Source organism: Oncorhynchus keta, chromosome 13, assembly GCF_023373465.1.
Source record: "Oncorhynchus keta strain PuntledgeMale-10-30-2019 chromosome 13, Oket_V2, whole genome shotgun sequence".
Classification (NCBI taxonomy): domain Eukaryota; kingdom Metazoa; phylum Chordata; class Actinopteri; order Salmoniformes; family Salmonidae; genus Oncorhynchus; species Oncorhynchus keta.
In genome coordinates, this window is record NC_068433.1 from 25518790 (window position 1) to 25535334 (window position 16545).

Here is a 16545-nt window from a genome sequence, read left to right on the forward strand (position 1 = left end):
ATCAATCCCTTTTAGACAACTTCCTGGACAAAACATTTCACTGCCATAGTGAAGGTGTGAACTTGGCAGTAGAAAGCCTAAACAGTATATTTGACCTTTCAAATATATAAATTGTCAAGCAGACAACTTAGGAAAATGAACAACAATGATAAATGGTTTGATGAAGAATTCAAAAATCTAAGAAAGAAATTCAAAAACCTATCCAACCAAAAACAGAGACCCAGAAAACCTGAGCCTACGCCTTCCACTATAGTGAAATACTAAAACAGTACAGAAATACACTAAGAAAATATGAACAGCACAGAAATCAGCTCAATGCAATTGAAGAATCCATAGAATCTAACCACACAAAGAGTTACCATCCAAAATGGAGATCTATAGATAAACCACTTATCCAATCTTTTCTGCTCTTTAACAAAGAACAAACACCAAAAACATATACAAGATCAATTACAAATCTTAGAAACAGTTATTAAAGACTGCCAGAACCCACTGGATTCTCCAATTACACTGAATCAGCTACAGGACTAAATACAAACTCTCCAACCCAAAAAGGCCTGTGCTGTTGATGATATCCTAAATGAAATGGTAAAATATACAGACCACAAATTCCAATTGGCTGTACTTAACCTCTCTTACATCTTCACCAATATTTGGAACCAAGGACTGATCACTCCAATCCACAAAAGTTGACCCCAATAGCTACCGTGGGATATTCATCAACAGCAACCTTGGGAAATTCCTTTGCATTATCATTAACCGCAGACTCCTACATTTCTTCAGTGAAAACAATGTACGGAGCAAATGTCAAATTGGCTTTTTACCAAATGACCGTACGGCAGTCCACGTATTCACCCTAATAGACAAACAAATAAACCAAAACAAAAGCTATGTCTTCTCATGCTTTGTTGGTATAAAAAAAAGCATTTGACTCAATTTGGCATGAGGGTCTGCTATACAAATGGATGGAAAGACGGGGGAAAGACATATGACGTTATAAAGTCCAAGTACACAAACAACAAGTGTTTCTCTTAAAATTGTCCAAAAACACAGATTTACTTTCACACGGCTGTGGGGTGAGACAATGATGCAGCTTGAGCTCCACCCTATTCTACATATATATCTACGAATTGGCGAGGGCACAAGAACAGTCTGCAGCACCCAGCCTCAACCTACTAGAATCTGAAGTCAAATGTCTACTGTTTGCTGAGGATCTGGTGCTTAAAGCAGCACCTAGATCTTCAGCACAGATTCTGTCAGACCTGGGCCCTGACAGTGTACAAAAATATTGGTGTACCAAAAAAGGTCCAGTTGCCAGGACTACAAATATAAATTCCATCTAGAAAACTATCCCTACCTCAGTCTAAACATCAGCACCACAGGTCACTTCCACAAAGCCGTGAACGATCTGAGAGACAAGACAAAACGGGCCTGCTACACCATCAAAAGGAACATAAAATCCGACATCCCCATTAGGATCTGGCAAAAAAATACTTGACTCAGTTATAGAACCCATTACCCTTTATGGTTGTAAGGTCTGGGGTCCACTCACAAAGCAAGATCCCACAAAACGGGACAAACACCAAATTGAGCTGCTGCATGCAAAATTCAGCAAAAACATAATCAGGGTACAACGTAAAACACCAAATAATGCATACAGAGCAGAATTAGGAGGATACCCTGTACTTATCAAAATCCAGAAAAGAGAATTCAAACCTTCCATAACAAAGCTATCACCTACAGAAAGATTAACCTAGAGAAGAGTCCCCTCAGCAAGATGGTCCTGGGGCTCTGTTCATAAACACAAAAACAGAGCCCCAGGACAGCAACACAATTCGACCCAACCAAATCATGACAAAACAAAAAGATAATTACTTAAGAATTAACCAAAAAACAGAGCAAACTAGAATGCATCTCAATTAGGTTGAGGTCAGGTGATTGTGGAGGCAGGTCATCTGATGCAGCACTCCATCACTCTCCTTCATGGTCAAATAGCCCTTACACAGCCTGGAGTTGTGTTGGGTCATTGTCCTGTTGAAAAACACATAGTTCCACTAAGTGCAAACCAGATGGGATGGTGTATCGCTGCAGAATGTTGTGGTAGCCATGCTGGTTAAGTGTGCCTTCAATTCGAAAGAAATCACAGACAGTGTCACCAGCAAAGCACCCCCACACCATAATACCTCTTGCTTCATGGTGGGAACCACACATGCGGAGATCATCCGGTCACCTACTCTACATTTCACAAAGACACGGCGGTTGGAACCAAAAATCTCACATTTGGACTCATCAGACCAAATTACATATTTCCACCGACTTAATGTCCATTGCTCGTGAAGATTGCTCTTCTTCTTATTGGTGTCCTTTAGTAGTAGTTTCATTACAGCAATTCGACCATGAAGGGCGATTCACGCAGTCTGCTCTGAACAGTTGATGTTGAGATGTGTCTGTTACTTTAACTCTGTGAAGCATTTATTTGGGCTGCAATTTCTGAGGCTGGTAACTCTAATGATCTTATCCTCTGCAGCAGAGGTAACTAACTATGGGTCTTCCTTTCCTGTGGCGGTCCTCATAAGAGCCTGTTTCATCATAGCACTTGATGGTTTTTGTGACTGCACTTGAATGAACTTTCAAAGTTCTAGAAATTTTCAGGATTGACCGACCTTCATGTCTTAAAGTAATGGCGGACTGTCGTTTCTCTTTGCTTATTTGAGCTGTTCTTGGATTTGGTCTTTTACCAAACAGGGCTATCTTCTGTATACCACCCATATCATGTCACAACACAACAGATTGGCTCAAACGCATTAAGAAGGAAAGAAATTCCACAAATTATCTTTTAACAAGGCACACCTGTTAATTGAAATGCATTCCAGGTGACTACCTCATGAAGATGGTTGAGAGAATGCCAAGAGTGTGCAAAGCTGTCATCAAGGCAAATGGTGGCTACTTTGAAGAATCTCAAATATAAATATATTTTGTTTAACACTTTTGTGGTTACTATATGTGTTATTTCATAGTTTTGATGTCTTTACTATTTTCTATGTTGTATAATAATAGTGAAAAATAAAGAAAAACCCTTGAATGAGTAGGTGTGTCCAAACTTTTGACTGGTACTGTATCATATGCCTGACTTCTTTTTTCCTACATCAGTAAAATCTGGAATATGCCTTTACTACCATTCATTCCAATTAGCTGCTATTTTCGCCCCTTCAGTAATTTAATAGGATTTCTATGGTTGTAATGATCCTACACACCTGTAATTAATGCAAAAGGGATGTGTTAACCGGTGTCATGTGTAAGTTGTCTGCCTAGAATCTCAGTGTATTTCATGGAACATGCATCTGACTGGATCACAGTGGAGCATATATTCCACTTTTCATACTCTCAATCCTATCTAAGGCTTTGGGGTTAATGTTAACTTCCAGAAGTTATTGTCGCAGGTAACGGATGGAGTTGAAGGGGAAAGGAAGAGGGATGGGTGTATATGCGGCCGGCTATGATGTGAGCTGCCCTGCGAAGCCTGCAGTAAACCTGGGATAATCACAGTGTTTTATTGTGAGGGCCAAGTGATAACAGCTTCTTTCTGTGTTTGTGTTGAGTGCATGTAATTGGACTCTTAGGTCCACCCCTTGAGCCTGTTTACATAGGATGTGGAGGAGAGTATCCCTCCCCCTCCTCTTCCACTACTCCAGTCCCTTCATATGCTCTCTGCTCTGTAGCTGGGCCTGTGTCTGGAGCCCATAGCGTCACCACAACACCAGCCTATTATCAAACTACACGTACAATAAACTGTCTGATGACGTACCGTTTGTCTCACACACTTGCATGTGTTGAATGAAAGAGGAAATGTATCGACTGTCACGCAGGTCTTATCTCCGTGTTTGTCGTTTTTACTTCAGTAAATACAGCACACCAAATTCTTAAAACATTAGGAACACCTGCCAAATATTGAGTTCACCCCCTTTTGCCCTCAGAACGGCCTCAATTTGTCGGGGCGTGGACTACAAGGCGTCGAAAGCGTTCCTACAGGGATGCTGGCCATGCGGACTCAAGTTGGCTGGATGTCCTTTAGGTGGTAGACCATCCTTGATACACACGGGAAACTGTTGAGCGTTAGTTCTTGACACACTCAAACCTGTGCGCCTGGCACCTACTGCCATACCCCATTCAAAAGCATTTAAATCTTTTGTCTTGCCCATTTACGCAATCCATGTCTCAATTCTCTCAAGGCTTAAAACTCTTTCTTTAAACTGTCTCCTCCCCTTCATCTCCACTGATTGAAGTGGATTTAACATGTGACATCAATAAGGATTCACCTGGTCAGTCCATGTCATGGAAAGAGCAGGTGTTTCTAATGTTTTGTACACTCAGTGTATATATTCTCATTATAGCTGGTGTTCCTTTTCTCTCTGTGTGGCAGTGGAATGTTTGTTTTTACATAGGAGATTCATTTAGAACTCTGTCACTGACTAGTGATCTTATCCTGAAAACATCAGATAATCTGCACCTGTGTTACATTTCTGCTCCCCCCACCCCCCCATCTACCCCAGTGGAAGCTATTTTTCACTGATGTTCTGTGAGCTAGTACAGCTCGAAATGTGTTTGTGTGTATGAGGGATTGGAACCTGAAGGCATAACTAGCCCTATACTTGGCTGGGCTTTTAAAGAGCTGTCGAGAAAGAAAGCAAGACTAGTGAGTTTTAAGAGAACGGACACACATGCTGATTAAGTTCACACACTGTATGTTTTCTTTTTCCTCTGTGAAATATTCCGAAGGCTGCACTAAAATGACTTTTACTCTAAGCTGGTCCCAATTACTCTACCTTGAAGAATGTCACTTTCTCTTTTTTGCCCTCCCTCCTGTAAAGTGCACAAACCGTGTGACTGTGTGAGTTTGGCCTTTGGTTAGGGAGTAGCAGGCTAACACATCTGCATGTTATTGTGTTTATGCAGTGGTTCCCACCTCTGGCTCTGCCTGGTGTTCTCCTCCCCCTGTTGATTCAGCTCTAGCTCAGCCTTTTTCCTAGACGTCTGGATATGAGACGGATATGAGTCAGTTGATTGCTCTGCAATTGGAGTAAACCTGTAGGCCACATAATGGCACACAATGAGAGACTGAGGCTGGAATTAATTCACTCATAGTCAACCACAATAACATTGCTCCTGTGCAGCAACATGTACAGTTTAGGTAATGGAACTACTTAGACAAGGTATACAGATTGGAAAAACACTACTAATTCTGATTATATATATACCATGAAAACATTCATACCCACTTGGTGTTATGAAGACCCCCACAATAAATACACTTTGGGAAGCATTAAGCAAAATCCTCCATAGCACATGATTAATATAATTTTCCTCCATCAGCAATTTACATATTGTACATTTGATTCAATGTTGCCATTGCTGAGAGAGACTCCTCTCTCCAGCCTGTCTGGTCTCTCCTCTCATCAACACAGACAGACAGCACATCTGCTGCCTCCGCAACACATGGCTGTCTCCTTCCCTCCCTCCCTCCATCCCTCCTTCCTTCCTTCCTTCATTCCATCCATCCATCCATCCATCCATCCATCCATCCATCCATCCATCCATCCATCCATCCATCCATCCATCCATCCATCCAGGGAAACACTCAACACTCAATTAACATTTCTCCCTGTTTCACTCCTTTCCAATGTAACACTGTTAGCCTGCTGGCACAGAACGTTATGCGCGAGAATTCCCCGTCGATGAGAAAATCAAACAATGCTTATTTACACTATGCAGGAATAAGTCATCACCCACCGTTCATTCCCGGTGGAGGAGTTTATGACAATGAGGGATTATTTTGGTTGACCGCAATAGAAAGTAGATCCAGATGGCAGCACATGTGATGTGAGTGAGGCGGTCATGTGAAACTCAGTCAGGGGAGAGTGGAGACGGAGTGGATAGAAAGAAGTGAGTGCAGCTGTCAGTCCTGTGTTATGGCAATTCAGGACATGTGGCAGACATACATTGATGCAAGTTTCTGTGTGTGAGTCTATATGTGTTTGGATCTGGTCCTCTCATAGTTCAGACAACCTTCTATCAATAATGATGAGGTCTCTCTTGCGAACGAGATTTAATTTCAATGAGACTAACCTGTGTAAATAAAGCTAAATGAAAGGTAAATTCCCTTGTCTGTCACAAACTGTGTTTGAATTGGTAGGTGTTGCTCCCAACCACTGACACAGGGTCAGCTATTTCTCATAATGGTTAAGGTTAGGACTGATACAATCTGATGTTAGAATATAGACTGTTTTTCAGTTTTCATACCCTGTCCTCTCACTGTCTAAACATGCCCTCTCTCATTCCCTCTCCTCTCCATCTCCCAGAGGTGACAGACCAGGGCAGCAGGCGCGAGCTCAAATCCATGCCCTTCATCAGCTACCTGTCTGGGCTGCTGAAGACCCAGCTACTGGCAGAGGACCTGGTGAGCGGTGTGGAGATTCGCTGTGAGGAGAAGGGCAGCTGCCCCTCGGCCTGCCACCTGTGTCATCAGGCAGGCCGCGAGCAGCCCTTGCCCATCCCTGTCCTGCTGGAGGTCAGCCGCATCGTGCCCCTTTACAGCCTGGTGCAGGACAACGTCACCAAGGAGGTGAGGGGAGACGGTAGGAGGGAGGGATGGAGTGGGGGGGGGGGACCCTATACAGTCTGGTGCAAAGGTGAACTTCACCAAATAGGTGAGGATATAGGGAGGGAGGGACGGAGAGAGGGGGAACAGAGGAAGAGAAGGATAGTGGGAGCAGAATAGGGATGATGGGGGGAGATTCCTCTATAATCTGGTACAGAACTACATCACCAAATAGGTGAGGGAGGGAAGGAGGGAGGCAGTGGAGAGGGAAGGAGTGAAGGAGGGAGGAAGTGGAGATAGATGGAGGGAAGGAAGTAGGCAGTGGAGAGGGAAGGAGAGAGGCATTGGAGAGGGCTATAAGAAAGGAGGGAGGCAGTGGAGAGGGAAGGAGGAAAGGAGGGAGACAGTGGAGAGGGAAGGAGGAAAGGAGGGAGACAGTGGGGAGGGGAGGAGAAAGGCATTGGACAGGGCAATAAGAAAGGAGGGATACAGTGGAAAGGGAAGGAGGAAAGGAGGGAGACAGTGGAGAGGGAAGGCGGGAGGCATTGGAGAGGGCAATAAGAAAGGAGGGATGCAGTGGAGAGGGGAGGAGGAAAGGAGGGAGACAGTGGAGAGGGAAGGAGGAAAGGAGGGAGACAGTGGGGAGGGGAGGAGAGAGGCATTGGAGAGGGCAATAAGAAAGGAGGGATGCAGTGGAGAGGGGAGGAGGAAAGGAGGGAGACAGTGGAGAGGGAAGGAGGAAAGGAGGGAGACAGTGGGGAGGGGAGGAGGGAGAGGCATTGGAGGGCAGGGCATGCATAAGGGGAAAAAGGAGGGATGGAGAGGGAAGGAGGAAAGGAGGGAGACAGTGGAGGGGAAGGGCAAGGAGGAATGCAGTGGAGGGGGAGGAGACAGTGGAGAGGGAAGGAGGAAAGGAGGGAGACAGTGGGGAGGGGAGGAGAGGGCATTGGAGAGGGCAATAAGAAAGGAGGGATGCAGTGGAGAGGGGAGGAGGAAAGGAGGGAGACCGTGGAGAGGGAAGGAGGAAAGGAGGGAGACAGTGGGGAGGGGAGGAGAGAGGCATTGGAGAGGGCAATAAGAAAGGAGGGATGCAGTGGAGAGGGGAGGAGGAAAGGAGGGAGACAGTGGAGAGGGAAGGAGGAAAGGAGGGAGACAGTGGGGAGGGGAGGAGAGAGGCATTGGAGAGGGCAATAAGAAAGGAGGGATACAGTGGAAAGGGAAGGAGGAAAGGAGGGAGACAGTGGAGAGGGAAGGAGGGAGACAGTGGGGAGGGGAGGAGAGAGGCATTGGAGAGGGCAATAAGAAAGGAGGGATGCAGTGGAGAGGGGAGGAGGAAAGGAGGGAGACAGTGGAGAGGGAAGGAGGAAAGGAGGGAGACAGTGGGGAGGGGAGGAGAGAGGCATTGGAGACGGCAATAAGAAAGGAGGGATGCAGTGGGGAGGAGGGAGGAGGTGGAGGAAGGAGGAAAGGAGGGAGACAGTGGAGAGGGAAGGAGGGAGACAGTGGGGAGGGGAGGAGAGAGGCATTGGAGAGGGCAATAAGAAAGGAGGGATGCAGTGGAGAGGGGAGGAGGAAAGGAGGGAGACAGTGGAGAGGGAAGGAGGAAAGGAGGGAGACAGTGGGGAGGGGAGGAGAGAGGCATTGGAGACGGCAATAAGAAAGGAGGGATGCAGTGGAGAGGGGAGGAGGAAAGGAGGGAGACAGTGGAGAGGGAAGGAGGAAAGGAGGGAGACAGTGGGGAGGGGAGGAGAGAGGCATTGGAGAGGGCAATAAGAAAGGAGGGATGCAGTGGAAAGGGAAGGAGGAAAGGAGGGAGACAGTGGGGAGGAGAGAGGTATTGGAGAGGGCAATAAGAAAGGAGGGATGCAGTGGAGAGGGGAGGAGGAAAGGAGGGAGACAGTGGAGAGGGAAGGAGGAAAGGAGGGAGACAGTGGGGAGGGGAGGAGAGAGGCATTGGAGAGGGCAATAAGAAAGGAGGGATGCAGTGGAAAGGGAAGGAGGAAAGGAGGGAGACAGTGGAGAGGGAAGGAGGAAAGGAGGGAGACAGTGGGGAGGGGAGGAGAGAGGCATTGGAGAGGGCAATAAGAAAGGAGGGATGCAGTGGAAAGGGAAGGAGGAAAGGAGGGAGACAGTGGAGAGGGAAGGAGGAAAGGAGGGAGACAGTGGAGAGGGAAGGAGGAAAGGAGGGAGACAGTGGGGAGGGGAGGAGAGAGGCATTGGAGAGGGCAATAAGAAAGGAGGGATGCAGTGGAAAGGGAAGGAGGAAAGGAGGGAGACAGTGGGGATGGGAGGAGGGAGGAATTGGAGAGGGCAATAAAGAAGGAGGGATGCAGTGGAAAGGGAAGGAGGAAAGGAGGGAGACAGTGGAGAGGGAATGAGGAAACGAGGGAGACAGTGGGGAGGGGAGGAGAGAGGCATTGGAGAGGGCAATAAGAAAGGAGGGATGCAGTGGAGAGGGGAGGAGGAAAGGAGGGAGACAGTGGAGAGGGAAGGAGGAAAGGAGGGAGACAGTGGGGAGGGGGAGGAGAGAGGCATTGGAGAGGGCAATAAGAAAGGAGGGATGCAGTGGAGAGGGGAGGAGGAAAGGAGGGAGACAGTTGAGTGGGAAGTAGGAAAGGTGGGAGGCAGTAGAGAGGGAACTAGGGGAGGAGGGGGCCAGTGGAGACGGAAGAAGGGGGGAAGTGGAGGGAGATGGAGTGAATGAAGGAGGCAGTGGAGAGAGATGAAGGAAAGGAGGGAGGCAGTGGAGAGGGATTGAGAAAATGAGAGATGTAGTGAAGAGGTAAGGAGGGAGGCAATGGAGAGGGAAGGAAGGAAGGAAGGAGGCAGTGGAGAGGAAAGTAAGGAGACAGTGCAGAGGGAGGGAAGGAAGGTTGGAGTGTGGCAGTGGAGAGGGAATGAGGAAATGAGAGAGCCAGTGGAGAGGAAAGGAGGGAGGCAGTGGAGAGGGAACTAGGGGAGGAGGGAAGCATTGGAGAAGGAAGGGGGGAGTAGGCAGTGGAGACGGAAGGGGGAAAGGAGGTAGGCATTGGAGAGGGAAGAAGGGATGCGGTGGAGAGGGAACTAGGGAATGAGAGAGGCAGTGGAGAGGGAATGCCGGAGGGGGTGGAAAGGGAACAAGGGAAGGAGGGAGGCAGTGGAGAGGGAAGGCAGGAGGGGGTGGAGAGGGAAGGAGGGAGGCAGAAGATAGGGAAGGAGGAAAGGAGGGAGCCAGTGGAGAGGGAAGGGGAAGGAAGTAGGCAGTGGATAGGGAAGGAGGGAGGCAGAAGATAGGGAAGGAGGAAAGGAGGGAGGCAGTGAAGAGAGATGGAGAAAATGAGGGAGAGGGAGTGGAGAGGGAAGGAGGGAAGGAAGGAGGCAGTGGAGAGGGAAGGAAGGAGGCAGTGCAGGGGCTGGGAAGGAAGGAAGAAGTGTGCTAGTGGAGAGGGAAGGGGGGAAGGAGGTAAGGAAAGAGGCAGTGGAGAGGAAAGGAGGAAATCAGGGAGGCACTGGAGAGGGAAGGAGGAAAGGAGGGAGATAGTGGAGAGGCAACTTGGGAGAAGGGCGGCAGTGGAGAGGGAAGTGGGGAAGGAAGTAGGTAGTGGAGAGGGAAGGGGAAGGAAGTAGGTATCGGAGAGGGAAGAATGGAATCAGTCTAGAGGGAACTATGGAAGGAGAGGCAGTGGAGAGGGAAGGTGGAAAGGAGGGAGATAGTGGAGAGGGAACTAGGGGAGGATGGAGGCAGTGGAGAGGGAAGGTGGAAGGAAGTAGGCAGTGGAGAGGGAAGGGGGAAGGAAGTAGGTATCGGAGAGGGAAGGATGGAATCAGTCTAGAGGGAACTATGGAAGGAGAGCCAGTGAAGAGGGAAGGGGGAAGGAAGTAGGCAGTGGAGATGGAAGGAGGGAGGCAGTGGAGAAGGAAGGAGAGAGGCAGTGGAGAGGGATGGATCAAAGGCGAGAGGCAGTGGAGAGGGAAGGCTCAAAGGAGGGATGCAGTGGAGAGGGAAGGAGGGAGGCAGTGGAGAGGGAAGGCTCAAAGGAGAGAGGCAGTGGAGAGGGAAGGAGGGAGGCAGTGGAGAGGGAAGGCTCAAAGGAGAGAGGCAGTGGAGAGGGAAGGCTCAAAGGAGAGAGGCAGTGGAGAGGGAAGGCTCAAAGGACAGAGGCAGTGGAGAGGGAAGGAGGGAGGCAGTGGTGAGGGAGGCGGTGGAGAGGTAAGTAGCAAAGCAGGGAGGCAGTGGAGAGAGATGGAGGGAGGCAGTGGAGAGGGAAGGCTCAAAGGAGAGAGGCAGTGGAGAGGGAAGGCTCAAAGGAGGGATGCAGTGGAGAGGGAAGGAGGGAGGCAGTGGAGAGGGAAGGCTCAAAGGAGAGAGGCAGTGGAGAGGGAAGGCTCAAAGGAGAGAGGCAGTGGAGAGGGAAGGAGGGAGGCAGTGGAGAGTGAAGGCTCAAAGGAGAGAGGCAGTGGAGAGGGAAGGCTCAAAGGAGAGAGGCAGTGGAGAGGGAAGGCTCAAAGGAGAGAGGCAGTGGAGAGGGAAGGCTCAAAGGAGAGAGGCAGTGGAGAGGGAAGGAGGGAGGCAGTGGTGAGGGAGGCGGTGGAGAGGGAAGTAGCAAAGAAGGGAGGCAGTGGAGAGCAGAAGACGCTAGTGGGAGGAGCTATAGGAGGACAGGCTCATTGTAATGTCTGAAATAAAATCAATGAAGGAAAGGAGGGAGGCAGTGGAGAAAGAAGGGAGGAAATAGGCATTGGAGGAAATATGGGAGGAAATCGGCATTGGAGAGAGGCTGTGGAGAGGGAAGGAGGGAAGGAAGGAGGCAGTGGAGATGGAAGGAGGGAAGGAAGGAGGCAGTGGACAGGGAAAAGGGGAAGGAAGGAGGCAATGGAGAGGGAAGGAGAAAAGGAAGGAGGCAGTGGAGATGGAAGGAGGGAAGGAAGGAGGCAGTGGACAGGGAAAATGGGAAGGAAGGAGGCAGTGGAGAGGGAAGGAGAGAAGGAAGGAGGCAGTGGAGATGGAAGGAGGCAGTGGAGATGGAAGGAAGGAGGCAGTGGAGACGGAAGGAGGGAAGGAAGGAGGCAGTGGACAGGGAAGGAGAGAGGCTGTGGAGAGGGAAGGAGGAAGGAGGGAGGGAGGCAGTGGAGAGGGAAGAGGCTAGTGGGAGGAGCTATACAGGCTCATTGTAATGTCTGAAATGGAATCAATGGAATGGTACCAAACACATCAATCACAGCGTGTTTGACTCCGTTCCATGAATTCCATTTCATCCATTACATTGAGCCGTCCTCCTACAGCTCTTCCAGACTTCGCTGGTGGAGACGGATGGAGGGAATGAGGGAGGCAGTAGAGAGAGATGAAGGGGAGGTGAGTGGCAGAGAGGGGGCGATAGGGAGCTCTTCTCTGTTTGATAAAGAGCTACGTCACCACGGAGGTGAAGGGAAAGGAGGAGGAGGAGAGAGGGAAAGGAGGATGGTTGGTGATGGTTAGTGGAGGAGAGGTGATGATGAGGGTTTGGGGGGAACAGCCACGTCTAGAATGATATCATGGAATAGGTGAAACATGGATGGAGAAAAAGGAGGGTGAAAAGGGAGAGGTAGGTGGAAGTGTCAAGACAACAGTACAGTGTACTGGGTGTGAACAGGAATTAAAGCAATTTCATGGAATAAAATTATATTTCAATATAAAATAAACTAGTAAAAATAGATGTGCCATCTGGTCAAAGAGTTCATCCCAAAGTTCATTGTAACTGTACAGGAAATTAAAGAAAAGGAAACATATTTTTATATGTTTATTTCTTCACACACCCAGTCTTAATGTAGCTGCTTTGATAAGATTACAGTATACATACAGTATGTTAAGGACATTCTTTCAACACAGTGAACTTGACACAATCATGCTTGGCTGTAGATGTAGTTATCAAAAATCCCCCTAGGTGGAGTAAGTGGGTTACCTTTCAAAATAAATTGGTATATCGAGAAAGGTGACATCATGGTTTTCTCTTTTGGTGGGGATAAATGAAGAGAGTTGTGTGCGTGCATGTGATTGTGTATAATATGATGGTTTTCCTTACTCTCTGTGGATTCAACTGTATTGTCTTGTCACGACTGTGTTGTTGTTCTGAGTGACGTTTCCCCCTTGAGAGGAGCCTTTGGTTATTAAACTGGACCAAAATATAAGAGCAACATGCAACAATTTTAAATATTGTACTGAGTGACAGTTCATAGAGGCAAATTAGTCAATTGAAATAAATTAATTTGGCCCTAATCTATGGATTTCACATGACTGGAAATACAGATATGCATCTGTTGGTCACAAGTACCTTTAAAAAAAAGTAGGGACGTCCATCAGAAAACCAGTCAGTATCTGGTGTGACCACCATTTGCCTCATGCAGCGCGACACATCTTCTTCGCATAGTTGTCAGGCTGTTGATTGTGGCCTGTGGAATGTTGTATCCTGATGAAGACGGGGTGGCAGGGTAGCCTAGTGGTTAGAGCGTTGGACTAGTAACCAAAAGGTTGCAAGTTTGAATCCCCGAGCTGACAAGGTACAAATCTGTCGTTCTTCCCCTGAACAGGCAGTTAAACCCACTGTTCCTAGGCCGTCATTGAAAATAAGAATTTGTTCTTAACTAACTTGCCTAGTAAAATAAAGGTAAAAAAAAGACAGCTTGGTTGTCGAAACGTTGGTAATTCAATTTTTGCATCTGAGCTCCTAGAGTTTGCGGCTCTCTTTTATTTTCAAGTTTTCTACTCCGCTAACCAGCACCTCGCCTTAATAGGTGTGCGTTTCTTATTCTTTTAGACTGTGGAATGTTGTCCCACTCCTCCTCAATGACTGTGCAAAGTTGCTGGATATTGGCGGGAACTGTAACACTCTGTCGGACACGTCGATCCAGAGTATCCCAATCATTCTCAATGGGTGACATGTCTGGTAACCATGCAGGCCATGGAAGAACTGAGACATATTCAGCTTCCAGGAATTGTGCACAGATCCTTGCGACATTGGGCTGTGCACTATCATGCTAAACATGAGGTGATGTTGGTGGATAAATGGCACGACAATGGCCCTCAGGATCTCATCACGGTATCTCTGTGAATTCATACCATAACCCCACCGCCACCATGGGGCATTCTGTTCACAACGTTGACATCAGCCAACCGCTCACCCACACGTGGTCTGCTGTTGTGAAGCCAGTTGGACGTACTTCCAAATTCTCTAAAACGAAGTTGGAGGTGGCATATGGTAGAGAAATAAACATTAAGTTCTCTGGCAACAGCTCTGGTGAACATTCCTGCAGTCCGCATGCCAATTGCACACTCCCTCAAAACTTGAGACATCTGTGGCATTGTGTTGTGTGATAAAACTGCACATTTTAGAATGGCCATTTATTGTCCCCATGACAAGGTGCACCTGTGTAAAGATCATGCTGTTTAATCAGCTTATTGATATGCCACACCTGTCAGGTGGATGGATTATCTTGCCAAATGAGAAATGCTCACTCACAGGGATGTAAACAAATTTGTGCTCAAAATAAAAAGAGAATTAAGCTTTTTGGGCATAATGAACATTTCTGGGATCTTTTATTTCAGCTCATGAAACATGGGACCAACACTTTACATGTTGCATTTATATTTGTGTTCAGTGTAGATACACTATATATACAAAAGTATGTGGACACCCCTTCATGTAATCTCCATAGACAAACATTGGCAGTAGAAGGGTCTTACTGAAGAGCTCAGTGACTTTCAACGTGGCACCTTTATAGAATGCCACCTTTCCAACAAGACAGTTCGTAAAATGTCTGTCCTGGTTGAGCTTTCCCGGTCAACTGTAAATGTTGTTTTTCTGAAGTGGAAAGGTTTAGGAGCAACAACGGCTCATGCCACAAAGTGGTAGGCCACACAAGCTCACAGAACGGACCGTTAGTGCTGAAACGCGTAGCGTGTAAAAATCGTTTGCCCCCGGTTGCAACACTCCCTACCGAGTTCCAAGCTGTCTAAGAACTGTTCGTTGGGAACTTAATGAAATGGGTTTCCATGGCCGAGCAGCTGCACACAAGACTAAGATCACCATGCGCAATGGCAAGCGTTGGCTGGAGTGGTGTAAAGCTCGCCGCCATTGGACTCTGGAGCAGTGGAAATGCGTTAACTGGAGTGATGAATCACACTTCACCATCTGGCAGCCCGATGGACGGATGCCATTAGAACGCTACAAGCCTCAATGCATAGTGCCAACTGTAAAGTTTGGTGGAGGAGGAGCAATTGTCTGGGGCTGTTTTTCATGGTTCGTGCTAGGCCCCTGAATTACAGCGAAGGGAAATCTCAACGCTATTGCATACAATGACATTCTAGACAATTTTGTGCTTCGAACTTTGTGGCAACAGTAAGGGAAAGGCACCTTCCTGTTTCAGCAATGCCCCTGTGCATAAACGAGATCGATACAGAAATAGTTTGTCGAGACAAGGACACACACACTGCAGAATCCAATGTTTGTCCATTAACGTCCAATTCCGAAGGTTAACTTTATTCATTAAGGTTTGGGATAGGGTTAAAACAAAACAAATGTAGGCATTAATTCCGAATGGTTAAGGTAAGGGTCAATGTTTGAGATAGGGTTAAAAGTCCAACACAGCTGTTTTTATCTCAATATAAAACCATTTCCTGGTAACAATTAAGTGACCTCCTGTGATTGTTTTCAATTAAAATGGCCATAAAGAAACAAAAAAATGACTTCTTAGCAAGGATTAACTTCTCAAGCAAGAATTTTGCGAGGACTGTCTGGGAGTGGTCTGAGTGGGGAGGAGAAAACAGAAAATTATGTCTGTTACTGGCAGAGAGGTTTAGAACTCTCTTCTCTATTGGTCTAGTGGCCTGTGTTGAAGACATCTCCTGACATTCTGCATTCCTGGACGGACGTCGAATTTCACAGTAGATCTTGAGCGAACTGGCTGCACAGAGATACACACACAGAGAGAGACACACACACAGAGAGAGAGACACACACACACACAAACACAGACACATACAGCACCACCACCACCACCCCCGAGACCATACCGGTCCATGCTCCCCCAATCAAGCATCTAATTACCCTGCCTGACTGACATTACAGCAGGCAGCACAGCAGCAATATCACACACACACACACACATGCACAACAACAAAGATCCCAGCCTGTACGTGCCACTCATAACAAGCGCCTTTCTCAGCCACAAAAAAAACAAGCACAATCAATAGCAGACAGCCCCTAGTGGGCTCTGTCGATACATAACCGTGAGGAAGAGCAAAGTGTCCTCTTTTTCTCCCCCCTCTTCCCTCTGGTGTTCTGGGGACAGGTGGGGAGGCAGACTGCGGTGGATCGCTGGCGAGAAGATTATTAGCTTGTTATTGATGTCATCGACCCTACGGAGACAAGCCAGTGCTGCTGTTCTTGGCCAGCTCTCTCAAAGACTCCTGCTTCTATTAGCATAGCAGACACAATGGCCTGACCATGCATCTCTACTGCACAATAGAGACAGTCCCCTGATTGAGACTGTGCCTTGTGTTTACCCCCCTCCCCCACCCCGACTTAGAAATACACGGCCATGCAAAAAGCTTTCACTAAAATGAGATGGGATTCCATCAGCACAATAAAATAAGGGAATCAGGGTTGTCTATTGTGAAGCGAAAAGGAAAGTATGTTGTCCCTACTTGTGTGCTTGTGTGTATAAATCCAGTTTGTATCTCCAGCCATGCATACTAAACAAGCATGCTAAACTACCTGCTGCTCTCAATGCCTAGCTGCTGCTGCCCTTACTGCCTCTGATGAGGATTGTCATGTTCTTTGCGTCAATCTGCCCATTACAGAGGTAGACAGGTATTATGTTACTATCTGGAATCTGCTTTCTCAAAAAACAGCCCGACAGGAAAAAGGGGGTGAAGGATTTAAAACAACAAATTGTCTGTTCAGGGCCTTCTCGTGTATCAGTTTGATCCTGTTTTC

The 16545-nt window shown here is 47.6% G+C and overlaps 1 protein-coding gene across 5 annotated transcripts in view; it reads left to right on the forward strand.

Annotated features, from left to right (window-relative positions):
* LOC118387540 (astrotactin-2-like) overlaps positions 1–16545 on the forward strand; it is a 396009-nt gene that overhangs the window by 256042 nt on the left and 123422 nt on the right. For all 5 annotated transcript variants that reach the window (XM_052459839.1, XM_052459840.1, XM_052459841.1 and 2 more), the window contains one exon: positions 6357–6619. In XM_052459839.1, the coding sequence (XP_052315799.1) occupies positions 6357–6619 (263 nt within the window). The remainder of the gene's footprint in view (positions 1–6356; positions 6620–16545) is intronic.